Source organism: Chiloscyllium plagiosum, chromosome 4 (genome assembly GCF_004010195.1).
Source record: "Chiloscyllium plagiosum isolate BGI_BamShark_2017 chromosome 4, ASM401019v2, whole genome shotgun sequence".
NCBI lineage: Eukaryota > Metazoa > Chordata > Chondrichthyes > Orectolobiformes > Hemiscylliidae > Chiloscyllium > Chiloscyllium plagiosum.
Genome location: NC_057713.1, coordinates 132,132,284 through 132,159,741, shown reverse-complemented (window position 1 = coordinate 132,159,741; position 27,458 = coordinate 132,132,284). Strand labels below are relative to the sequence as shown.

The following is a 27,458-nucleotide window of genomic DNA, read 5'->3' as shown; positions in this document are numbered from 1 at the left end:
GGCAACACGACGCCTGGAGGAGAGCGCCTCATCTTCCGCCGAGGAACCCTCCAACCACAAGGGATGAATGCAGATTTCTCCAGCTTCCTCATTTCCCCTCCCCCCAACTTATCTCAGTCCCAACCCTCGGACTCAGCACCGCTTTCTTGACCTGCAATCTTCTTCCTGACCTCTCCAGCCCCACCCCCTCTCTGGCCTATCACCCTCACCTTCACCTCCTTCCACCTATTGCATTTCCAACGCCCCTCCCTCCAGTCCCTCCTCCCTACCTTTTATCTTAGCCTGCTTGGCACACTTTCCTCATTCCTGAAAAAGGGTTCATGCCCGAAACGTCGATTCTCCTGTTCCTTGGATGCTGCCTGACCTGCTGCGCTTTTCCAGCAACACATTTTCAGCTCTGATCTCCAGCATCTGCAGTCCTCACTTTCTCCTAGAGTTTGGATAAGCTCAAGTTTATATAAAGTGTAAAAGTGAGAGACCAGCCAGGAGAGGTTTGGAATTGTTGGGTCTAGTGAGAACAAAGGCCCAATAGTACCTTATATTAAAGACAGAAAAATGCCCAAGACATTCACAGAAGTATTTCAGATACAGAAGGGGTCATCTAAATCTAATGATAGATTAGATGACAGATTTAGATTAGAAAAATGCTTAGTTGAAAGCCTGATCGATGAGAGTTTAAACAAGGTTAAAAATTATACAACACCAGTTTGTACACCCCAGTCCAACACTGGCATCTCCAAATCATGGTTTAAGCAAGGATACAGAAATGGAGAGTGGTTTATGGAACAGATTCAATTAAGGTCTACATGGTTGATGTGCAACCATCCATGATGGGCAAAAAGAAGGTTCAGAATTTAGAGCAAAGCAGATGGGGCTAGGGTTAGGTTGTATGTTTGGAGTAGGTTACAGAAATTTTAGAAGATAAAGCATGAAGGAATCTAAACACAATGTTGAGAATTTTGATTCAGCAGTCAACAGCTAATATAGGCTAGCAGGCACAGATGTTTTGGGTGAGCAGACTTGATATAGGTTTAGGTATCTGAATGAGCTCATACATTCAGGTAGGAGGACAAAGGCAGAATATTTTCTGCTTCCCTCATCGAGAACTCATTGTTTTGCTTAAAGATCCTTCTCCTTGAGTGACCAACACATTTAAAGTTGTATTTTCAATTCGATGTTCCAGTTTTTCTTCATTTTGTGTCTGTCTCACCTCCACCTCCTTGTGCATCACTCAAACCATTTACACAACCTTAATTTTGTCTTTGATTTTCATTTCAATCATTGCTTTAAAAGCCTATAAACCAATATTAAATCACATTTGTTTCACTTTAACACAGCTGATTAAAAGATTTAATTGAGCTCTAAGTTACAAAGGGCTTTTACAAAGTAAACAGAAAAGAACTAGTTCATTGAGCAATGCAACCATAGCACAGCCTAAGTTTTACAGCATTAAAAGAATAATGCAAGAAAATTTTTAGTTCATTTCGTCAGAAAGAATAAAAAATACTTATTATGTAAATGAAGAATGACTGCAGAATTCTAGGGTCCAGAGGAATCTAGATGTGCTGGTGCATGATTTACAATTACTACAGAAATAATTATGAAGACTAATAGAATGTCATAAGAGGAACTAAACATGGAACGTGTCCAGTGGAGATTCACACGGATGATACCTGGAATGACAGGTCTAACATATGAGGAACGGCTGAGGATACTGGGATTGTATTTGTTGGAGTTTAGAAGATTAAGGGGAGACTTAATAGATTCGTACAAAATAATACATGGCTTGGAAAAGGTGGATGCTAGGAAATTGTTTCAGTTAAACGAGGAGACTAGGACCCGTGGACACAGCCTTAGAATTAGAGGGGGTCATTTCAGAACAGAAATGCGGAGACATTTCTTCAGCCAGAGAGTGGTGGGCCTGTGGAATTCATTGCCACGGAGTGCAGTGGAAGCCGGGACGCTAAATGTCTTCAAGGCCGAGATTGATAGATTCTTGTTGTCTAGAGGAATTAAGGGCTACGGGGAGAACGCTGGTAAGTGGAACTGAAATGCGCATCAGCCATGATTGAATGGCGGAGTGGACTCGATGGGCCGAATGGCCTTACTTCCACTCCTATGTCTTATGGTCTTATATTGAAATTAAGAACAGGAGTAAATCATTCGGTCCTTTGAGCCTGCTCCACCATTCAATACGATCATAACTATCATGCAACTCGGTACCCTTTTCCCACCTTCCCCCCATACCTTCTAATTTCTTTAATCCCAAGAACTATATCTATCGCCTTCCTGAAAATTTTCAGTGTTTTGGCTTCAACCACTTTCTGCAGAAGAGAATTTCGCTCACCACTCTCGAGATGAAAAGATTTCTTCTCATTTTCGTCGTAAATGGCCTACCCATATCCTTAGACTGAGAGTTCTGGTTCCGGATTCCACAGACTCTTTGACGGTATTGATGAAATGATGTCAACTCTTGTGGGGGTGTCCAGAACTAGGGGCCACTCTTAAAATTAGGGATTGTTCTTTCAGGACAGAGATGAAGAGAATTTTTTTGGGAGGTTGTGTGACTTTGGAACTCTGCCTCAGAAGGCAGAGGAGCTATTGGTCATTAAAACAGAGGTAAATAGATGCTTGGGAATTGAAGGTTATCAGAGGAGTAAATGGGAATGTGGAATTTAATCATTCACAGATCAGCCATGATCTATTGTATTGGTTGAGCAGGCTCAAGGGACTCAATGATCTACTTCTGCTCCTTATGGTTGAAATGCCCTATATGGGACTTTATCAGAAGTCTTCAGAAAATTCAAATACATCCCATCCATTGGTTCTCCCTCATCAACAGTACAAGTAATATCCTCAAAAAACTCCAATTTGTCAAACATAATTTCCTTTTCATAAATCCATCTTGACTCTGCCTAACTTTACCATTCTTTTCCAAATGTCCATTTACTATATCCCTTATAAATATCTTTCAAACATTCTCCCTGTTACTGATGTTAAATTAACAGGTCTGTAGCTCACATGTCTCCATTCTCTCTCCTTCCTTATTCAATAGTGGGGTTATATTTACTATTTCTAGACTGCAAGAACTTTTTCAGAATCCACAGAATTTTGAAAGATAACCACCAATACATCCACGATTTCTCCAGCCCTCTCCAACATTCTAGGATGAAGCTCATTTGATAAAAGGGATTTATCGATCTTAAAATACTACTTCTTTGATAATACTAATCTTGTTTTATTTTCCTCCATTTCACGAATCCCTTGATCATCCATTAATCAATATTCAGTTCTATTAGTTTCTGATGTACTACAATCCTACTAATAACAGTTTCTTTCCACTTTTGAATCTTGGTAGTCTCTTGGTTCTTTAGTATTCCTGGAAGATTTTTATATTTTCCTCTGAAGACAAGCTCAAAAAAAATGTTTAATTTCACTGCTGCTTCCTTAGTTCCTATTATAAAAATTCTCCTCTGCCTGTAGTGGGCCACATTTGTCTTTGCTTTCTTTCCCCTTTTTTACATACCTGTAGAAGCGTTTGCAATCCATTTTTGTTTCTTGCTAGTTCACTTTCAGACTCCATATTCTTTCTTCTTCAAACTTGACATTTGCTGAATTATAAAAATGCTCCCAATCCTCAAGTTTACTAACTTTTTTGACAACTTTATAAGCCTTTTCCTTTGAACTGTGGACAGAAAGTGTTAACTTTGAGTTCCATGACCTGACTGGTTTTGGCTTATTGTCAGTTGAGTTGACAAGTGTGTACAACATTTGTCAATGAGAAATTTGCTTGATAAAGCCTTGATAATTCAATATGTAGTTTATGTCAGTCTTTTGGGAATAGGAAATAAATTCTCAAATCCTAAATCAATGAGTGAGCACAACTTTCAAAATATGTTAACACAGAAAATGCCAGCTGGGAATACAGTACTGGTTTCCTCATCAAGAATGTTGACAATAGAAAATTCCATAGTTGCTGACATAACGATATTGCTGAAAAACAGTGACAATAATAAAATGTGCATGCCAGTATTAGGATTTTTAATGAATTAAATAAATATCTAGAAAAACTGTAATAATATTGTACAAATGGACAGATATGTTGGGACCTTCATCAAACTCTTAGTGTCACAAACCCTGGTTTTGATACCAATGGTTTGAGGGGAATAAAACAAAAGGATAACATTCAAATAAAATTATTTGATCTCTAAATTGCTTGATTACCCACAGAACTATTCAATGTTTGCAAATTTAAGCTCAGGAAGCTGTTCGTTAATAAAGCAGCATTTAATAGCTTCCATGTGCTTTGCATCATTCGCAGGATACAGCATATTAATATTAATCAATCAGAAGCCCGCAGTGTGTGGGAAATTGCCTTTAACATTCCACTAAAAAGAAAATAGGCCATTAATCTGGCAATATCTCTTGCCAGATCAGTTTACACAGTCATTAGATACTGACTGAACAACATCTTAACTATGTTTACAATTTAAATCGAGGCACACGCTGGACTTGATATTAAGTTTGGGCCTATTTTTTCCCCCCTCTCCTCCCCCACATCTCAGTGCAGTGATTTACCCGCTCTTTCCTGATCCATGGGGATTTTTCCCGCTCTGCCATCTCTCCGACGCTCTGAGCCAGGCTCCTCCAGCCGAGCTGCTTTTCCTCCGGCCCGTAACCGCCAGAGGAGGGACAACCCCTCGGTCAGAGCCGAACACAACCCGTTCGGCCTAAACTGAAACGACTCTAACAGACACCATTCCTCCTCCTCAAGGTCCCGTCTCCAACTGCTAACGGGAGGCGCGCACAACTGCACGCGCCTGTGTCCCCAGCGGGAGCGCGCGGACGGCGCTCGTGATTCACAACAGCGTCAGGAATAATAAATGGCCAACACTTTATTACTGACGGTAATCTGAGGGACGGTTTATTACTGACGGTAATCTGAGGGACCTGAAAGATGGTTTATTACTGACGGTAATCTGAGAGACGGTTTATTACTGACGGTAATCTGAGGGACGGTTTATTACTGACGGTAATCTGAGAGACGGTTTATTACTGACGGTAAACTGAAAGATGGTTTATTACTGACGGTATTCTGAGGGACGGTTTATCAGTGTTATTACTGACGGTAATCTGATAAACGATTTATTATTGTTATTACTGAAGGTAATTGGAGCTATGGTTTATTACTAATGGTAATCTGAAAGACTTTATTACTGACAGTAATCTGAAAGATGGTTTATTACTGATATTACTGAAGGTGTCTGAGAGATGGTTTATTACTGACAGTAATCTGAGAGACGGTTTATTATTGATATTACTAACTGGTACTGCGAGATGGTTTATTACTAATATTACTCATGATAGTCTGAGAGATGGTTTATTACTGATAGTAATCTGAGAGACGTTTATTACTGATGGTAGTCTGTGAGATGGTTTATCACTGATATTACTGACGGTAATCTGAAAAATGGTTTACTACTGATATTACTGACAGTAATCGGAGGGACGGTTTGTTACTGAAAGTAATCTAAGAGACGGTTTATTACTGACAGTAATCTGAGAGACGGTTTATTACTGAAATTACTGATGGTGGTCTGAGAAATGGTTTACTACTGATATTACTAACAGTAGTCTGAGAGATGGTTTATTACTGATATTGCTAATGGTAGTCTGAGAGATGGTTTATTGCTGACAGTAATCTGAGAGACAGTTTATTACTAATATTACTAACGATAGTCTGAGAGATGGTTTATTGCTGATATTACTAACAGTAATCTGAGAAATGGTTTTACTGATATTACTAATGGTAATCTGAGAGATGGTTTATTTCTGATATCACTAGTATCCTTACATACAAGTGAGGAAGGACACCACTTCGACTGGAACAACACATCCATCTTAAGACAAGCCAACAGAGACATGCACAAGAATTCCTAGAAGCATGGCATTCTAACTGGAACTCTATCAACAAACACATTGACTTGGATCCCATTTACCACCCCCTGAGAGTAAGAACAGGAAATGACAACACCATAGAAAATGATATCACCATCCCAAGGAAACTTAAACACATAAATAAAAAGTGGGCCATACCACCAGTGCTTCACCGGAGGCTCAGTGATGATGTTACCTGGTATTGTGGCGAAATGACTGGAAACAAACCTCCCAGCTCAGCGAGCAAACTTACATCCAGATGACTTATTACTGATATTAGTAACAGTAGTCTGAGAGATATCTTATTACTGATGTTACTAATGGTAGTCTGAGTGATGGTTTATTACTGATATTACCAACAGTAATCTGAAAGACTGTTTATTACTGATATTACTGACAGTAATCTGAAAGACGGTTTATTATTGTTATTACTGACGGTAATTTGAGAGGCAGTTTATTACTGATATTGCTGACAGTAATCTGAAAGATGGTTTATTACTGATATTACAGACACTAATCTGAGGGCTGTTTATTGCCGATATTACTGACAGTAATCTGAAAGACAGTTTATTACAGATGGTAATCTGAGGGCTGTTTATTACTGAAATTACTGACAGTAATCTGAAAGACGGTTTATTACTGATATTACTGATGGTAATCTGAGGGTGGTTTACTACTGATATTACTGATGATAATATGAGAGACAAATACTGACAGAAATCTGAAATATGGTTTATTACTGACTATAATCCAAGAGACGGTATATTACTGATGATAATATGAGAGATGGTTTCTTACCAATATTACTGACAGTAATCTGAGAGATGGTTTATTACTGATAGTAATGAGAAAAATGGATTTTAATGACATTATTCTGAGAGACAGTTTATTATTCTTATTACTGATGGTAATCTGAGAGATGGTTTATTATTATTACTGATGTTAATCTGAGAAATGGTTTATTATTGTTATTACTTAAGGTAATCTGAGTATGGTTTATTACTGATGGTAATCTGAGAGACTTTATTACTGACAGTAATCTAAAAGATGGTTTATTACTGATGGTAATCTGAAAGATGGTTTTTTACTGATATAACTGATGGTAATATGAGAGACTGTTTATTACTGATGGTAATCTGAGGGTGGTATGAGAGACTGTTTATTACTGATTTTACCTGCGGTAATCTGAAAGATGGTTTATCACTGATACTATTGATGGTAATCTGAGAGAAACTTCATTATTGATATTATCTGTGGTAATCTAAAAGATGGTTTATTTCTGATAGTAATCTAAGATGGTTTATTATAGTTTAATATTTTTATTTTCAAAGACATACTTTATTTATAAATGATTGACAAGTAAATTTTGTACTTAAACAACAAGTGTTGTTTAATGGCATTTTCCAAATGGCATTTTCCAAACATGAAAGGAAACAATTTACGTTTCCATTAAGGCTACCAGGGTATCTGAAAATGTAACAGACCACGTTATATCTCAGTAGAAAGACCGTATACTTTGGTCTTTCTCTATTGCACCATGACAGCAGCTGCCACATGCTTTTGTATGTCCCTCACCACATAGTCCTGGATGTTGGAGTTATGACTGTTTAATCGCACAGAGGTGATTTGTTAATGAAGATGATCAAAATGAACACCCGCAGTCTAATCAAGATTCATTTACTCAGCAATAACCTGCTCACTGACACCCAGTTTGAGTTCTACCAGGGCCACTCAGCTCCTGACCATGTCACAGCCCTAGTTTAAACATGGACAAAAAAAGCTGAATTCCAGAGATGAACTGAGAATAATTGCCCTTCATAAGTATTTGACTGAGTATGGCATCATGGACCCCTACCTAACAAAGCTAGAGTCACTGAGAATCAGGGGAAAAATTCCCTGCTGGTTGGAGCCACACCTGACACAAAAGAAGATAGTTGTAGTTGTTGGAGGTCAATTATCTCAGCTCCAGAATTTAGCTGTAAGAGTTCCTTGGTGTAGTATTCTTGGCTCAACCACTTTTATCAGTTATATTCCTGTGCCCCTGCCCCCCTCATCATAAGGTCATGAGTGTGGATATTTGTTGATTATACAATGTACAGCAATATTTATGACACTTCAGACACTGATGCAGTTCATGTCCGTATGTAGCAGCAACTGGACAACATCCAGGCTTGGGCTGATAAAGTGGCAAGTAACATCCAAGTGATGACCATCTCCAACAAGGGAGAATCTAACCATCACTCTTTGATATTTACTGGCATTACTAATGTTGAATTCCCCACCTTTCAACATCCTCGGAGATACCATTGATTAGAAACTGAACTGGACCATCCATATAAATTCTGAGACTGCAAGGGTACGTAAGAGGTTAGGAATTCTACAGCGAATAACTCACCTCCTGTATCCTCAATGCCTATCTGCCATCTACAAGGTATAAGTCAGGAATGTAATGTAATGAAATGCTGTCCACGTAACTGGATGGGTGCAGCTGCACTCAGGAAGCTTGACACCATCCAGGACAAAGCAACCTGATAAATTGGCACCCCATCCAGCACCTTCAACATTGACTCCCTTTACTTCTGACACAACGTAGCAGCAGTGAGTACCAGCTACAAGATGTACTGCAGTAACTCAACAAAGCTCCTCCAGTAGCACTTTTCAGACCATGATCTGTACCACCTAGAAGGACAAAAGCAGATGATACGTGGGGAATACAAGTTACCCTCCAAGCTACAAAGCACAGAATTGGAACTATGTCTCATTTCTTTCAGTATCACTGGGTTAAAATCCAGGAACTCCTAACAGCACTGAGGGTGTCCCTGTAACCCAAGGATTGCAGCATTTGAAGAAGGCAGCTCACCACCTCCTTCTGCAGGGCAGTTCAGAATGGGAAATAAATGCTGCCCCAGCCCATGAGACCTATATTACATGAATTATCTTTTAAAAAAATGACAATAAACTAGAAGATGCAGGTTGTTACTATGAATAAAAATGACAACCCAGAGAGGCATTTTGTTATTGTTAATGTTCAGTTAATCTGGGAGCAGCAGTTTGTTGCTATGACTACTTTTTGTAGTCCCAGAAAGGCAATTTGTTATTGTTAATTCTGATGGTGGTCCCAGACAGGCTGTTAATATAGCTGATAGGTTTGTTATTGCTAACACTACCAGTAATCCCAGAGCAATGGTTAGTTGTTCATATTTACAGTAATCCCGGGGAGATGATTTCTTGTTAATATTGTTAGTAATCTGTGAATGTTGTTTTGGTAATATTAATGCTGACACTAATCCCAGTTCAATGGTATGTTGTTAATAGTGACAGTAATCTGGAAATGCATTTTGTTATTGTTGGTTCTGATGATAACTCAAAGGATTTGGTTATTGTTAATATTTTTAATAGTCCTGGAGTGGTAGAATGATATTGTTAATGCTGGTGGTAATCTGAGGACAGCAGTTTGTTGCTGTTAATATTGACAGAACCTCCAGTAACCTTACATCTGTAACTGTTTTTGCAAACTGTGTGATAGATGAGAATGTAGTTTCTCTTTCATAATCAATAATGGTATAGCACATTTTAACACCCCAGCCTGCCCTGAACTACAAAGTTTAAATTTAGGGGTTAGTATCAGGTTTAGGAGTCAACTTTAGGGATGTTTATTATGATTCAATTTTTTTTTGGCACTTGACATGTCTCTATAAAAGGCATCTAGATGGGCATAAAAATAGGAAGGGTTTAGAGAGATAAAGGCCAAATGCTGGTAAATGGGAATGGTTGTTAGATTCCAAGATACATAATGAATATAAGAAAAAGGTATTAACAGGTTATTGTTTGTCTCTATGATCGCTATTTAACAACTGAAATTGCAATTATTTGAAAAATACATTTTTTTTTCTTGGAATGGTTACTTTGCAGTTCAAGTATCCAACAGATATAGGTTGTATAACCACAAACATAAAATCTAACAACAGCTGTTTCATATGAGCTGTTAAATTATGACAAAGTTTTTGTTTTTTTCCATTAAAATCTATTCCTGGATCTTTTTCAAACAGTTGTAATCTGGCCCATTTGCATTAATAGGGTTAAAAAATGGATTCTTCACAAAGGTTTATCATTAATTTAATCCTGCCAGTGTGAACTGATCTACAATCACTGAGAATGACCTAAGAATCTGTGTGTGTTGAAACTTTATTGCTGGAACAGCACAGCAGGCCACTGACCTGCTGTGCTGTTCCAGCAATAAAGTTTCAACTTTGATCTCCAGCATCTGCCAATCACTGAGAATGACCTAAGAATCTGTGTGTGTCATTTAATGTGTTCTTTGGTGCACACTAGTCAATTGTTTTGTAAATTAATTATAAAGGACAGACAATGTAATGTATTTATGTTAATATTCCCATATTCCTTGCCCTCCATTTGGTTATGCTCAGGATGTCAGGATAACTGACATAAACAAGCAGAAATTCTGTTCTGCTATTTCTAAGCTTTTCTTTTGAATAGTTTGTTGGATCCAAGAATTAAAGGAGCATTGCAGGACTTATACAGTTAATGGTAAGATCCTGGGGAGTGTTGCTGAACAAAGAGACCTTGGAGTGCAGGTTCATAGTTCCTTGAAAGTGGAATCTCGGGTAGATAGGTTAGTGAAGAATGCATTTGATATGCTTTCCTTTATTGGTCAGTGCTTTGAGTATAGGAGTTGGGAGGTAATGTTGCAGTTGTACAGGACATTGGTTAGGCCACTTTTGGAATATTGTGTGAAATTCTGGTCTTCTTCATATAGGAAGGGTGTTGTGAAATTTGAAAGGGTTCAGAAAAGATTTACAATAATGTCGTCAGGGTTGGAAATTTTGAGCTATAGGGAGTGGCTGAATAGGCTGGGGCTGTTTTCCCTGGACTGACGGAGAGATTACCTTATAGAGGTTTATAAAATCATGAGAGGCATGGATAGGATAAATAGACAAGTTATTTCCTGAGGTTAGGGAAGTCCAGAACTGTAGGGCATAAGTTTAGGGTGAGTGGGAAAAGATTTAAAAGGGACCTAAGGGGCAATTTTTCATGCAAAGGGTGGTTTGTGTTTGAAATGAGGTGCCAGAGGAAGTGATGGAGGCAATTACAATTACAAACACAATTGCAACATTTAAAAGGCATCTGGATGGGTATATGGATAGGAAGGGTTTAGAGGGATATGGCCAAGTGCTGATAAATGGGACTAAATTAGGTTAGGATATCTGGTCAGCATGGACATGTTGGACCGAGGGATCTGTTTTCGTACTGAACATCTCTATGACTCTATATTGCATTGTTATTATAACACCATGGCTTGGTACTCAGGAGTAACTTGTCTTACGTTTGGAATGAAAACCAATCATATACAAATCTTTTGTAGTTTCCATAATTATGTGACTTCTACCATGAGGCACAGACACCACAGGCAGCATTTTAGAGACACTTTCTTTTATAGATATTCAATACTCAATTTCAGCTTCACTTCTAACACCATGTTTTGTGTTCAGTGGACAGCAATTTGGACAGAATACAGTCTTCATGAAGAGTTGTAAAAGAAAACACAACTAGTAAAAAAGAGACACATGAATATTCAAAGTGGTAAAAGCTGCTTTGAGCATACAAGCAACTAGATAAGCTGACAAAAGTCAAAGAAATAGGCCATAGCTGAAGAACTAGGAAAAGGAAAATGGTGCAGCTTCTCCTCTCCAAGCTCCAGTCAAAACAGAAGGTGAAATTAAGAAAATTGGCAGGTTGTAAATCATGTGCACAATGGCAAAATTATGAAAGAGCAATGCACATAACTACATTGCTACCACTTATGGAAAGAGACCATTTTAAAGTGTATTCTACCCTGAATCTCTCAGAAGAACAGAAAAAAACAGACTGCATGAATTTGAAAGCTTTTAAGACACGCTTTGAATCCCAAGTATGTAATTTATGAATGGTATGTACCCAATATTGGGTCTCAAGATGAAAAAGAGTCCAGAAATCAATTTGTGATCTCATTAACTCAGCTCACAATCCTATGAATTCGTGCAATTAAAAAACAATTTAATTAGATTTAGGATTTTATTAGGCATTCAAGATCCTACAGTGAAAGTATGCCTACTGAGAGAGAAGAAAATCGCTCTCAGAAAAGTAGTTGAAATTAGCAGATGTGTTGAGGTTGTACATCAGCAGCTAGAGCATATTCATGACAGATCAGATCAGGTCTTGCACTATGTGGCCAGGAGAAAGTGAGGACTGCAGATGCTGGGGATCAGAGCTTTAAAATGTTTTGCTGGAAAAGCGCAGCAGGTCAGGCAGCATCAAAGGAGAAGGAGAATCGACGTTTTGGGCATAAGCCCTTCTTCAGGAAAGGAAAGAACAATTACAGACAAAGGGCAAGATGTAAATATTGCAGATGGATCATGCAAGAATGAAGAAGTAATATCCAGTGTGGAGAAAGCAAAAAGCTGAAAGGTTGCATATAATGTATAGCTAGAAGCAAGCACACCATACAAGTACAGATGGCCACTGCAGAGATAGCAGCTGAGGATTCTGACAAATTACATCATACAACAGATTAGTTCAGTCAAATTGGTGGTAAGTTTTTTTTATTCTTGCATGGCATGTGGGCATTATTGACAAGAGCAGCAAGTTGTTACCATCCCTAATTATACTTTAATTGATTAGTTGTATAGGCCAATTCAGAGGGCAGTCAAGAGTTAACCATATTGCTGTGCATCTGGAGTCACATGTAGACAAGACTGAGTAAGGATGGCAGATTTCCTTCCCTAAAGGACATTAGTGAACCAGATAGATTGCTTCAACAATTGCCAGTGGTTACATGGTCACCATTAGACCAATTCAAAAAAAACGATTTTGGTATTTAATTCAAATTTTTCAATCTGCCATGGATTCCAACCCATGTTCCCAAAGCATTACCAATCCAGTGTCATTAACACTAAACCATCACCCAACTGTTAGAAAGGTAATCACAAAAGGAGATCATCAGCTCAACATTAAGTGTCAGATAGACACTCGCACATCATGAAACTTTGTGACCTTCACAGATCTGTGTGAAGTTACTCGACATGGTGATCCACAAATGAAGCCTTCACAAGTACGGTTATGTGATGGCACAATCCATACTGAGAGGATGGATTACTCTGCAAACCCAAATCGATAACATGAATGAAGATCTGGAGTTCCATATCATAGACAACAAGCAAAAAGCAACTTACCTGAGCCAGAGCAAACCTAAGGCTTGGATAGGCAAACATCTACATGCCAAAAGAGTTTTGCAAAGCGTCACAGCACACTGGGCGGCACGGTAGCACAGTGGTTAGCATTGCTGCCTCACAGCGCCAGAGAGCCGGGTTCAATTCCCGCCTCAGGCGACTGACTGGAGTTTGCACATTCTCCCCATGTCTGCGTGGGTTTGCTCTGGTTTCCTCCCACAGTCCAAAAATGTGCAGGTTAGGTGAATTGGCCATGCTAAATTGCCTGTAGTGTTAGGCTAAGGGGTAAATGTAGGGGAATGGGTCTGGGTGGATTGCGCTTCGGCGGGTCAGTGTGGACTTGTTGTGCCGAAGGGCCTGTTTCCACACTGTAAGTAATCTAAACTAGAGGAGTACAGCAATATGTGTACAGAGTTAGGATGTCTTCTGGAAGATTATCATCTTGAATTCAGTGAGAGTGTAAGGCCAATTCAGCATCTGCCAAGGAAAGTTCCAGCTGCTCCCCAGCTAGCCTGAAAGACAAGGCAGAAGAGCTGGAAAAAAAGGAAATAATCAATTCCTGCAGAATGAATTAGAGAAGCTGTTCTTCTTCAGGCAGCTGATCAGGAACATATGAAGTCACCACATGCAGAGTTCACAGATCAACCATCAGACCCCAAAACTCAGTAACAGAAATATGGACCAACAATGGGTAGCACAGCAATAACAGATGGTATCAGAATGACACACTCCAGGGAAGGAAAATATTATCCAGATGAACACCTAATGTCAATATGCACATATACCATTAAAAAACTAGCACGATTTAATAACTAGGGGTGGAATCTTACCAGGCTCTGAATGACATGTGCTATAACAAAATGAATGGGTTGAACTGGGCAAGATGTTTGGTGGTCTAATCTTGATGTCAGGATCACCTTATCATATCTTATTCATTTTTTTTGGAGTAGCATAGCAAAATTCTCAATGGTGAGTTCCCAATCTTACGATCATTATTCCTTGTTTGACAGCTTGTTAACAGCAAAGCGCACCTCGGTTGCAATCTTATTGAACTTTTCATTCAAACTAGCTGGCGGGAAAATTTAGCTTGGAAACCAGAGTGGGTTCTTCGCAGGTTCAACTTACCAGTTGCTCCAGGAGATCTATGTTGGTTGCAGACAAACTGGAGGGCAGGGCACAATCCACAGCATGAGCTGTATGTACCTTTCCTCGACTGACATTGACACTCCACCTTCAGCAAGGCATCATCATCATCTTTGCATCTTGTGCTCTACAAGTGCAGACTGCTCCAAGAGGCCACACCAGCAAAGCAATAGTGTATGGCTGCATCAGGTACAGATACTGCACAGGGAAAGGAACCCATTTCCAGGCTATTAATCAGCGCAGCTCCTTTGCTCTCTCAGTGTGCATTGCCTGGTTCCGACTACAACATGCTTTGTATTGCCCTGTCATGCCTTGCATTGCACTGATAATTGTCACAGTCAGACAACCAGCCAGAAGTGCCAAGTGAATGATGTATCTCAGTTTCCTCCAGCATCATAAATGCCAGTGCTCAGCCAATTTGAATCACTCCACATGAGGACAAGAAATGAGTAAGGAAATAGCTGCTGCAAAAGATATAGACCCTGACAATATTGCAGTAATAGTACTAAATAAGTGTGCTCCGTGCACCTAGCCAAGATCTTTCAGGACAGTTGGAAATCTGGAATATGTCCAGCAAGATAGAAAATTGCCCAGGTACATCCCATCCACAAAAACAGGGCTAATTTAACCTGGTCAAATGTTGCCCATCAGTCTATCCTGGGTCATCAGTAAAGGAAGGAACTGGTCATCAACAGTGCTATGAAGCAGCTTTTGCTTAATAATAACCTGCTCTCTGATGGTCCTAGAATACTCCCTTACTTTCCTAAATATGTACAGCTCCAACAATATTCAAGCAGCTTGACACTATCCAGACAAAGCATCCTGCTTGACTTGCACCATATCCACAAACATTCACTCCCTCTACCACTGGTGCTCGGTGCCAGTAGTACAATTTGCATGCTGCATTGCAGAAATTCACCAGCATTCCTTAGATAGCATCTTCCACATTCATGACCACTACCGTCAAGAAGGACAAGGACAACAGGATACATAGGAATATCGCCTCCTGCAAAGTCCTTTGTAGCCACCTGCCATCTGACTTGAAAAGATATTGCCATTCCTTCAATGTCACTAAGTCAAAATCCTGGAATTCCCTAACAGCAGTGTGAATGTACCAACACCAAATAGGCTGCAATGGTTCAAGAAGGCAATTCATCACCACTTTCTCAAGAGCAATCAGGCATAGGAAATAAATGCTGGCCCAGCCAGTAAAACCCACATCTCATAGGATCCCTACAGTGTTGATACAGGTCCTTCAGCCCAACAAGTCCACACCGACCATCCGAAGAGTAACCCACCTAGACCCATTCCCTGAACCCATATTTGCTCCTGAGTAATGCACCTAACCTATACATCTCTGGAACTATGGGCAATTTAACATGGCCAATCCACCTAAGCTGTACATCTTTGGATCGTGGGAGGAAACTGGACCACCCGGCGGAAACACATGCAGACACTGGGAGAATGTGCAAACTCCACACAGACATTCGAAGGTGAAATCGAACCCAGGTCCCTGGCACTGTGAGGCAGCAGTACTAACCATTGAGCCACTCTGCCAAGACTTGAGTTGCACTTTGAAACAATGTTGAATTCTTTAGTCTGTTTTATACATTACAGTCTGTTTTATACATTAGTCATTTCTATGTACAATAGGGAAAATACTTATTTGGAATGCAACATAACATCCGGTATGCAGTAGACATATTAGCAGGGGGTTGAACCACCACTAGTCGACTCTTTCTCTGATGAGGAAGCAGCTGTATAGCAGCTAGGACAATGGCAACTTTATCTTTGCCTTTTTATCAACACAGCAATACTTCTACAGGTGGCAGTTTATAAGGATGCTATGAGTTTTGCTGAACTACATGTCCAATTTTGATTATACAGCCCACAAGTGGCCAGAAAGGATTTTTCAGTATGTGTTTAATACACCTCTGAGAATTGCTGCAACATTTCTGCACTGCATTCAAAATTAGAGTGTTACATTTTCCACACCAGAGAAACATTAGAGGCAAATCTGCATTTGAATTTCATTTGGATTGTGACATTAAAAATCACTATGAAACTACCTGGTTAAACAAATTGATTTAATTGCACAATATGTACTGCTGTCATTAGCAAGTGAAAACTACTCAAATGACGATTGAGCAGACAAAATTGAGAACATGAACATGAATTCATGGGGACCTGGGGGCATATGGACCAGTAAACCTGGCTATTGCACTGTGGACACAAGTTTAAATGGGTTGAATTTAGTCAATAAATTTGGAATTTAAGGCTGCTTTTGGTGATGGTGGTCATGAATATCTGGTTCCCTAATATCCTGGAGAGAAGGAAGTCCGCTACCCTAATCTGGTTTGCTCAACATGTGACTCCAGAACCTTAACAATGTGGTCGACTTTGAACTGTCCTCTGTGATGGTTCAGCCAGTCTCTCAAGAACAATTAGCGATGGGTAATATATGCAGGCTGCGCCAGCAACATCCACATCCCCTGAAAGAATAAAGAAATTGCAACAGTTATGTTGCTTAGTAACACATTTTTCCACAGATTTTATAAGACCATAAGACATAGGAGTGGAAGTAATGCCATTCGGCCCATCGAGTCTACTCCGCCATTTAATCATGGCTGATGGGCATTTCAACTCCACTTACCCGCATTCTCCCCGTAGCCCTAAATTCCTTGTGACATCAAGAATTTATCAATCTCTGGCTTGAAGACATTTAGTGTCCCGGCCTCCACTGCACTCCATGGCAATGAATTCCACAGACCCACCACTCTCTGGCTGAAGAAATGTCTCCGCATTTCTGTTCTGAATTGAACCCCTCTAAATCTAAGGCTGTGCCCACGGTCCTAGTCTCCTCGCCTAATGGAAACAATTTCTTAGCGTCCACCCTTTCCAAGCCATTTATTATCTTGGAAGTTTCTATTAGATCTCCCCTTAACCTTCTAAACTCCAATGAGTACAATCCCAGGATCCTCAGCTATTCTTACTATGTTAGACCTACCATTCCAGGGATCATCCGTGTGAATCTCCGCTGGACATGCTCCAGTGATAATTACTGTGATAATTAGTGGGTATCAGATGTGAGGCATAAAATTTCACACAGTTTCAAATCGATGTTATAAAAGATTATAAATCAGATTTAAAAGTTTATGTGAAATAATGTATCTGTCTGAATATATTTACACCGGAATTAACATTTCACAGTTGTTAACAAAATAGCAAGTCCAAAGTAACATTCCATTGAAACTCCTGAGGTATGTCCCTCCTGAGGTGTGGGGCCCAAAACTGAACACAGTACTCCAAATGGGGCCTAACCAGAACTTTATAAAGTCTCAGTAGCACATTGCTGCTTTTATATTCCAACCCTCTTGAGATAAATGACAACATTGCATTTGCTTTCTTAATCACGGATTCAACCTGCATGTTTACCTTTAGAGAATCCTCCACTAGCACTCCCAGATCCCTTTGTACTTTGTCTTAATGAATTTTCTCACCGTTTAGAAAGTAGTCCACGCTTATATTCCTTTTTTCCAAAGTGCAAGACCTCGCATTTGCTCACGTTGAACTTCATCAGCCATTTCCTGGACCAGACTCTCCCATAATTCTTCTCATAATTACTGTGATAATTAGTGGGTATCAGATGTGAGGCATAAAATTTCACACAGTTTCAAATCGATGTTATAAAAGATTATAAATCAGATTTAAAAGTTTATGTGAAATAATGTATCTGTCTGAATATATTTACACCGGAATTAACATTTCACAGTTGTTAACAAAATAGCAAGTCCAAAGTAACATTCCACTGAAACTTTAACAGTATATTTCAAAGTATTAAAATTAGGAAGAGATAGTGTCATTCGATATTACCATAGTCAATGCGCAAATACGAAGACTTGCCGAGCCAACAAAAGCATATTTTTGCATGCTCATCAAATTACAAATTATTTTCAGTAAGAGGCCTTTCTGAGCAGTGTCGTTCAAGTAGAATTCAAATTCTGAATCATAGAATTGTATAAATGTTTAAGTGAAATCCGCGTTCTTTCTCGTTGTAAAATAATATGTTCTTCTCTGTCAACCCCAGCCCCCACAAATAAGTAAACCAAGAAAATACTGATGCACGCTTTTATTAACAACAATTGTTGGAAATACTGAGGCGTCTTAGCGAGCTATACTAAAATTATGAAACAAACAATCGAAATATACTGGCCGGTTTATTCACGGTCAATTTGCTATGATAAGTTAAATATAAATGCAAATTATTCTTTCAAAATGTGTACATATGTCTGCATCCTTGAAAACAGTATAATTCAATGTAACACCAATGCTTGCCGACCTTTCTCAGTTGCACCTGAAAACATGCGTTTTGTTTCTTTCTGCACAGACGCTGCCCCATTTGTTCGATATTTTCCGCTTTTTTTTTGTTTTTCAGATTTCCAGCATCTGCAGCATTTGATTTGTATAGTATAAATACATGCTTGTTTTTTGTTCTCTGGTTAAGAATAATCATTTTTAAGTTTGATGTTTCTAACTTTAACACATTTTACACACAATTTGATTGATTCCACTTGTGTAATACTTGATATAAATGTACTGCTCAACTATCCGCAGGTTTAAAAACGTTCCAAACACATCGAGGTTGAATGAAAATGGAGCACTTTATTTAAAAAAAACTTTAATGATCTAAGAAAATGATGCACACATTCACAGTAGCCGGGCGTGCACAATGTTATACTGCTATTTGTTCAATCTTGTGTTTAGTGCAAACCGATTGAAATTGAAAGTGCATAGCCAATCAGCCAAGCCTAGTCTTCAGTACCAGAAACCAAACCCAATTCTGTCAATACCATTAGGCCGAGAAGTCTTTGAACTGAAAACATGAGGTTCAGCGCTTTACAAGTTTGCAGACATTAATACTTCTCAATCGGCATGTCCAGATTTGTTTGATATAAAATAGAAGGGAGGATGGTACGAGCATAGTGTGTACGCATCGTTATCGATATTTACAAACAGTTTAAAGTAACACCTAGCTCATAGTTCGCGAAACATTTGGAGACTATACTTTGAATATACACATTAAACGACATAGTAAATCAATTTCAGATACGCCTTAGTTCAATAATTGCATTGAGCAATATATTTTGCTTACTAATTTCTTTAAGATTTCTTTATCTTGAAAATGGATAGTTTACTCTCTAAGGAATTCAAAGTAGCGGCGAAGTTGACAATACTAATTTTAAGTATAAACACCGTGCGATGAACTTTGTGAAGTGTCTCATCTTAGACAGGATCCGGGCTGCTCACCGCTGCTTGAGTTTGATTTTCTGATTGACCAGAATTCAGAAACTGACCTGTTGCGCCAACATACAACCGGGATCGCATCGGCCACTTCTGAAATTCAGAAACAAAAAAACAAGTTTGTATTTCGCTGTCTGGAAGCGCCTAGTTTTTAATAAAATCGACGTGACTATCAACACAGTTTGATTTTATTTGTAATTTTGTCAATTACAAGTTTGTTGCAGCGAAAATGGTTTTATTTTGGAAATAGCGCGTACATTGTTGTAGAAGTGAAATGAAAATTCTGCAAATTGAAATGTTGAGTGCTATAGAGTTAGAACCGTTGGTTATAATTGTTGGGACGGTTTTTCTTTACCGGTTCTCAGCCAATTTTCACCCAAATATGAAACTGCACATAGCTCTACAGAGAAAGTTTTTAAAAGCCTTGCACTACCCACTAGGCTTCTCAAGTCACTTTTTCAGAAAACTTTCATTTTATTGTTGTTATCAGTGCTAGTGTGAACAATTAAATTACATTTTAGTACCCAATGTCATTAATAAACAATGATATTGTCTGTGATTAGACAGTGGGACCGTCAACAAAAATGATAACGAAACACCAGTTGTTTAGGAATTTGAGTTATATCTTACAGAGCTTTATCATGTCCCGTGTTTTGATTTAAAGTTACAGCATATTATCCCTTGCCAGATGTGTTGATACTTCCAAGTTCTCAATTACGAGCGTTTAAAATAGCGGGAAGAAAAGAACAAAGAAGAGCGGATGCTGGAAATCAGAAATAAAAACAGAAATTGCTGGGAAAACTCAACAGCATCTGTGGGAAGAAAGTAGAGCTCTGTAGGAGGGTCACTGGACCTTTCTGACCTTAATTCTGCTTCCGGCCCCCCACTTAACATAGCGAAATTCCTGTGATTTTCGGCTTCATTTTTAAAGGGCGAAACATTCAAAAACATCATTTTGACTTAAACAAAATGGAAATAGTCTTCACTCAACAACTACAATAAAATGTATATACAACGCAATTTAATGTTTTCATGCTGTACCGAGCGGAATTCAAATTGCTGAAAACGTTAATATGAGGGAAACAAGGATGGTGCCAGGGTTGGAGGATTTGAGGTACATGGAGAGGCTGAATAGGCTGGGACTGTTTTCCCTGGAGCGTGAGGCTGAGGGGTGACCTTATAGAGGTTTATAAAATCATGAGGGGCATGGATAGGATAAATAGGCAAATTCTCTTCCCTGGGTTGGGGGAGTCCAGAACTAGAGGACATAGGTTTAGGGTGAGAGGGGAAAGATACAAAAGAGACCTAAGGGCCAACTTTTTCACGCAGAGAGTGGTACGTGTATGGGATGAGCTACCAGAGGAAGTGGTGGAGGCTGGTACAATTACAACATTTAAGAAGCATCTGGATGGGCATATGAAAAGGAAGGTTTAGAGGGTTATGGGCCAAGTGCTGTTAAATGGGACTAGATTAAGTTGGGATATCTGGTCGGCATGGACGGGTTGGACCGAAGCGTATGTTTCCATGTTGTACATCTCTATGACTCCAAGTGGCTAAGCTAATAGCATAATCGACAGCAACCTCTGAACTGAACGTTTGTGCCAGAATAATTATATTGGAATTAGCATAATTTTGGAGAATTCCAGACAAAGTTCATTTTCGTTAAATTGACAATAATACCATATTTGTCTACCTATTGTGATTAAGTATATTTATCAGCTGTCAACAATTTGAATTGGATTAAGTGCGGAAAAATAAATATGTTATCGACAAGACAGGAATATTTTAAAATGTTGTATCCGTTACGTTCGTCCAAATAAGTCATGGACCTGAAAGAAATAATGTTTCCACAAACGTTTTCTATCCGGGCCAGAGTTCCAAAGGACTTAAATTGTAGATTTGGTGCATTTTAAACCAAATCGGTGGATTTGTCGTCAACATTTCCAAATCAGTTGCAATAAACACGGACACTTTGATTCCACCCTGGAATTAGAACTACTTTAGAATTAGGCTCCTTTCATAGAATACGCACTGTCTTGAATTTATAGTGAAAAAAAATTAAAAATCTAAACTGGGATTTCACATTTTATTCAGCTACAACTCTGTAACACTGCCGTGGAAGTGCTCAGCGTGTAGAATAATTTGTATAGATTGAAATCTGAGTGAACTGTGAACCTGTTTTCAAGTTTATAATTCGTTGCGTAAAGGAACATTAGAGGAAATCTTTTCCAACGTATATTTCAAATAATCACGGTCTGTCTTTCTGCGTTGGACAGTGTCATTCACTCAGTAAAATCTCTTCAGCAAAACAGCCCGATGGAATAAATAATTCCTAACGTCCATGGTTTATAAGAATAATGTTGACGACAATAGTTATGGAAAAAAACATATTTCACTCATTTATTTAACGGATAATTCGGGTGATTATTGAAAATTATTTGAATTTTGAAAGAATGGCCACGATTATTTCACACGTGTAAATGACTAAAGCAGGCAAATAAGCAGAAGGGAATGGGGGGGGGGGGGGGGGGGCATTTAATTTTGAATCTATTTTAAAATCCTTCTCAGCACGTGGAAGGGTATTGCTGATTCCTTACTTTGACAGGGTGCAGATATCCGTCCACTTTGAGGGAGTGCATTAACTCAGCGGATCTCCGACCTTCTCCGTCCTCCAGACTTTCTTCCAGGGTCCGGGTCAAATGTGCAATGTAGGTGGTGGCCAGAATTAAGACGTCCAGTTTGGATAGCTTGGTGTCCGGAGGGACTGACGGCAGTGTTTTTTGTAACTCTAGGAAAGCATGCCTGAGGGTTTGGACCCGGCTCCGCTCCCGGGCTGCATTCGCTGCCGCTGGCCTGCCCCGGGCGCGCACCACCTTGGAGCGAGCTGACAATTCCAGGGGCTTTCGGGTGGGACAGATCACAGCTTCAGGATCCGAGCTGGGGCTGGAATCGGGGCTGACCTCGATGGTGACTTTTGGAACAGCAGCGGAATCCATAGGACCTTTCTTAGGTTGAACCATTCCCCGGATCCAACATTCATGAGAAAGCGTCAATCTGAAAACAAACAATCTTTCAAAAATGCGCGTAAGGTAGGTTCCCCCCACACCACCCCAATTGCAACACGTTTGGAACACCCGGTTAATTATAATTACTTATAATTCCCAATCCCCAAGTAAGTCAATTATGTTATGTAAATACCAATTCCCAAAGTATTTTACGATATAATTATCTTATTGTAGTGGAGCACGTTACACGTCGAAACCCCGGGTTATAATTCAGTGTCCAGTTGTATAATCGCTGGTTGGAGTAAACTGTCGGACAGTCTTTGCGTTTTAAAACATTTTACGCGGAGGTACCAATTGGTTTTCAAAGGCCTGGAAAACGCTTTGAAAAACGCAGGTAAGCCTCTGCCTTTTGTGCATGAGATTTTATATTCAGAAATCTGAGCACAGAAGGTAAGAAATACTTAAAAAAAAACAAAGTTGGTAACTCTTCCGATGCGAATTGATGCCATTTTTCTAAAAGCAGAATGATAAATGTGGAACGTGAACTGATCCACTGACCGAGGGGAGAGAAACGCGCCCGCGTGTGTTACATAATAGGTTTTTTAAAAAATTACCTTTCTGCATCAATCGAATACACTGTGTGTTGTCGAGGGTTGGCTCAGACGCTATGACAAGCTTTCCATATCTAACCGTGTTCTCCTGCCAGTTGGAATTCAGCAATGGACCTGTTCTATCCACTGAGGTGAACCTTTTATAAAGCAATGCTTGTAATGATTTCAACTTCAAACACTGCTGGCAGACAGCGTTGAGTGCACACCTGAATGGGCCCTACAGCCTCTGGAGCCATTCATTGACAGCACAGAGTGCTGACAGTTTCTTCACGGAAAACCAATTAATCACTTGTGTAGCCACTACTCACTAACAAGTAATGGGACACCCATGCCAGCCTCCTTAAAGAGACCACATCCTATTTTGTGACCCATGTAGACTGCATTTAACAGAAGAAAGATACATCAGTGAGACTTTCAAGCTTTAATCTGATTTGAACAATCTGGTTAATACATACTATATTTTCCCAATCAATCTGAATTATCAGTAATAGAAAACCTGTTAGATTTTTTAAAGGCGAAGCGTCGCCACAGAAAGCTGAGTACTGTACATAGTAATGTTTTATAGAACCAAAAATTAATCCGTGATTTTCTAGAAGGTTAATTGATGTCTTCTTTCTGAAAGCACAATTCATCAAATACATGTTTAACTTGTTTTTTTTACTGACTGCAATAAAGATTGTTGTTATAAGGATGAAGTAATAACTCTTTCGCAGACAAAATCCTTTTTGACGATCAGTATCAAGTTATATTGCCAGAAGACACTAATTTTCGTTCTGTTTTCTTTCGAGTTGCGAGTTAAATTAGCTCTTCCCGTCTGAATGCCGACCTGTCAGTTAAAGTTATACACAGTTTCTGTTCTAATCTCTTTTGGTAAGTGTACATCGCCAACGTTATGTTTCGGCACCATGTACTTTAGCGATAACACAGCAGACATTGCAACGTGGTGTCTGTGGTTTGTGATGTAAGTAAAGGGCTACTTAAACTCCTAAATCAACGGAACTTCCACTGATACTACAATACGTAAAGAATATTCTTACGTTTTCATTCAGCAGACTAACAAAAAACATAGAGTAGTAATTATTTGAATGAAGTTCCGACTGTCAGAAAGAACATGTAGACACATAGTGTGTTGCTACCAGATTTCTTATGCGAGGATAACTATCCAGCTGACAACTCAGGGCCTAACCGCCACGTTATGTATTAAATGGAATTAAATCTAAAAACAAGCGATGTTCATTGTCCGAGCAGCAACCCTTTTACCAACTGGTTTTGATTTTTATAGCGTCATAATTTAAAAATGCAAGTCAATGTTATGGATGAATTCTCTTACCATTGGAGTAAAAACGAATCAAAGCGTCACTTGTGTTACATAATAAAACGGGCAAACAGAATCAAATACTATCGTCCGATTTGTTACAAATACAGAATACCAGCAACAATCTAGATTATGATCAGGACAGTAACGTATTGCAGTGCATTTGGCGTCAGAATTTTAGGAGCGATTGGCGTTGGTTTCATCATGAAACTCATTAACCAGTTAATTAGATGGGGTCAAAACAGCAGAACATTTTCCAGAATCACATACATATCAAGACCGTGAACTTCATCGGCAAAGCGAAATAGGATTCTCTCTCCGAAAACAATTGTCCAGTGCATTAGGGGCATTTACTAGATTTCCCCCTTTACTTCGGCAATGCTTACGAATTCTCTTGAGGAGATGCAAGACTAAAAGTTTCGACAAAATGCGATTTTTTCAACAATAACAAGGTTTTACGACGCCAGATTTTCCAGAATAAAGTCGGTATTATTGGACTGCTGAAAGCAGCCCACAGATACAGAGCTTTTGGAAAGGCAGAACTGTGCATGTCAATTGTTAATGCTACGATTAAAGTTATTAGCCTAAAATATGTTCAGAAAAAGATAAAATTGATCACAGGCAACAGAACAAATTGTAAGTGCGCACCAAATCCGAAACATTTTTTACGTGAGATTACAATTTAAAAAAGAATTTCGAATCTTCTGTCCTTTTTCTGACAAATACTAAACATTTTGCAGGAAAATTGAATGTAGTTAATGTTTGCTAACGGCACTACTGTCAACACAGTATCGAACGCGGCTATGTATCAGCAACTGAGATATTGATAGACCAATTCATTAGAATTGGATGAGCACATAATGAACATTTAAAGATTGTCAACAGATTAATGGTGAGAAATATCTGTTTAAAACAAACTAAAGCAAATTCAAAAACGCCGAGTTATGGTTCTGGTGACGAGTCCTCTTGCCTGAAATGACAACGTTGTTTCTGTCTTCAAGGATACTGCCTGAATGGCAGGATGCTTCCTGTATTTTCAGTTTGTTTTTGAATTTTAGCTATAGGTAGTGATTCTATTGCATTAAATCATATATTCAAATATATCTGTCGTAATCTATTTAAATAGTCATCCTAAATAAATACTTTACCAGTGTAATGGAATGCATCGCCCAGAAATAGATGTTCTCAGATATACATAAACATCTGATTCTGAAATAAAGCTATCTCACAGCTGTCTAATTGCGAGGCCAAAGTTAAAAATAACACACCAGATTATAGTCCAACAGGTTTATTTGGAAGCACTAGCTCTCAGAGCTCAGAAAGCTAGTGCTTCCAAATAAACCTGTTGGACTGTAACCTGGTGTGTTATTTTTAACTTGGTCCAATACCGGCTCCTCCACATCATAATTGTGAGGCAGACGGGACTGCGCTCTCAATGATTGCATGTATTGGAAATTTAACCACGATATTTGTGTGTTTGGGAATGGGATTTTAACAACATTTGTGATGTATTATAAACATTATATTTAATTCGAGCTGGTGACTCAGTTCAAGGATCAGTTTTATTTGTTGATTTGATACAATCGTTCTCTGTGTAATTGTTATTCTTTAACTATATATCTGTACATGCAGAAACCTTTCTCTAAACTAATCTACGTCAATGTGAGCTAGCACATAATCCCAACAAAACAGTGCAGGTTTCTTTCCCCTAAATTCACATTTAGCTTGCATCGTTATGACAACTGAATCTTTAAAACGTATAGCCAATATTTTAGTTTTAAGGCAAAGCTCTTTTCAGTTCGGATTATCACAATAAAATGGCAGTGTACTGATTTTGGAAGATTAGACAAAGAAAATAGAACTTGCCTTAGTATGAAAAAATGAAAAACACCAAGATAATACCCAGATGTTTAGTAAATAATAATCAGCATGCGCCAGATGCGCCATCTTTAGAATGGCTGAAACTGGATGTTAAAAAATGGAAATACCTTCAAAATGGACACATTTTTATTTAGTGACCCAGATTATCCGGGGTAACAGTTCAATATGCAAATTATAAACAGTCAGTCTAAAGAGACTCTAACAGTTCCCGAGGATCGAGAACATTTTAGATCCTGCACTTTTCTCGAATCTAGAGAGTACCGGTGGCAGAAGGAGGATCGCAAAGACACTCAAATTATTCCAAGGTAATGACTGTAAATAAATTGCATAACATATAGATAAAATAACACGAATATAAAATAATCAATCAAAGCAGCAATACATTACTGATTATATTGGAGACTGGTTAATGGAATTAATTTGTAAAGCAACTGAAATGATCATATTACTATTTTCAAATTTTCCTTTTCAGGGAAAAGATAACAAATATTTTAGGAGATAAAAGTTACCTAGGGTTACGGTTAAACATATTCCATACCACAAGTAAGAGCAGCTCTTCTAGAATATACGTGATGTTTCATATTTAATGATAAGAAACTAGTGCTAATATTGAACAGTATTAGTATTATTTAGACTAATTAACTGCTTTAATATCAAAATTTAACTAGTGATATAAACAGAAATACGGAAGAACTGTGAGATAGAGCAATACCCGCCCTAATTCGAATATAATTCAACTCGTGAACAACAAAAATCACAGGAATCTGTTTAGCTCGCGTAAGGTCATGCAATGTTTCTCATGATACATCGTCCATTAAAAAAAAAGTGTATTGTTTTTTATTAAAATGATGAAAACATTTTATATGTTCTTTAAATTCGAGAACACGATTAATTTACTGGATAAGTTTACATATTACTGAGAAATAGCTTTGTTTTACAGTTGTACGTTTCATCATTGATATGGGAAACATTACCTTGTCTCCCTTTTGTATTTATTTACAGTAGGGATTAGGAACGCGGGCGTTTATCATAAAATGTT

At 38.7% G+C, this 27,458-nt stretch overlaps 1 protein-coding gene and 1 long non-coding RNA gene across 4 annotated transcripts in view; both read right to left on the bottom strand.

Moving 5' to 3' along the window:
- Positions 1–5,109, bottom strand: part of LOC122549433 — a 25,329-nt gene extending 20,220 nt beyond the window's left edge. Inside the window, exons 1-2 of one of the 3 annotated variants that reach the window (XR_006311528.1) lie at positions 4,579–5,109; positions 3,527–3,685 (exon numbers count right to left, since the gene is read on the bottom strand). This is a non-coding gene — a long non-coding RNA (uncharacterized LOC122549433). The remainder of the gene's footprint in view (positions 1–3,526; positions 3,686–4,578) is intronic. The other 2 variants (XR_006311526.1, XR_006311527.1) reach the window with 2 other exon arrangements.
- Positions 5,110–18,437: 13,328 nt separating this feature from the next.
- On the bottom strand, positions 18,438–23,386 carry LOC122549605 (transcription factor 24-like). The gene is made up of 3 exons (XM_043689431.1): positions 23,227–23,386; positions 22,205–22,661; positions 18,438–19,700 (listed from the first exon to the last, which is right to left on the bottom strand). The coding sequence occupies exons 2-3, from the start codon at positions 22,625–22,627 to the stop codon at positions 19,590–19,592; spliced, it is 534 nt and encodes a 177-aa protein (XP_043545366.1). The 5' UTR covers positions 22,628–22,661; positions 23,227–23,386; the 3' UTR covers positions 18,438–19,589.
- Positions 23,387–27,458: the final 4,072 nt, after the last annotated feature.

Bases quoted from the DNA above. Each gene is read 5' to 3' on its own strand.
- LOC122549605 (XM_043689431.1), bottom strand. From the start codon at position 22,627: ATGGTTCAACCTAAGAAAGGTCCTATGGATTCCGCTGCTGTTCCAAAA. The intron at 19,701-22,204 runs GTAAGGAATCAG...TCTGAATTTCAG, and splicing joins GATATCTGCACCCTGTCAAA to AAGTGGCCGATGCGATCCCG.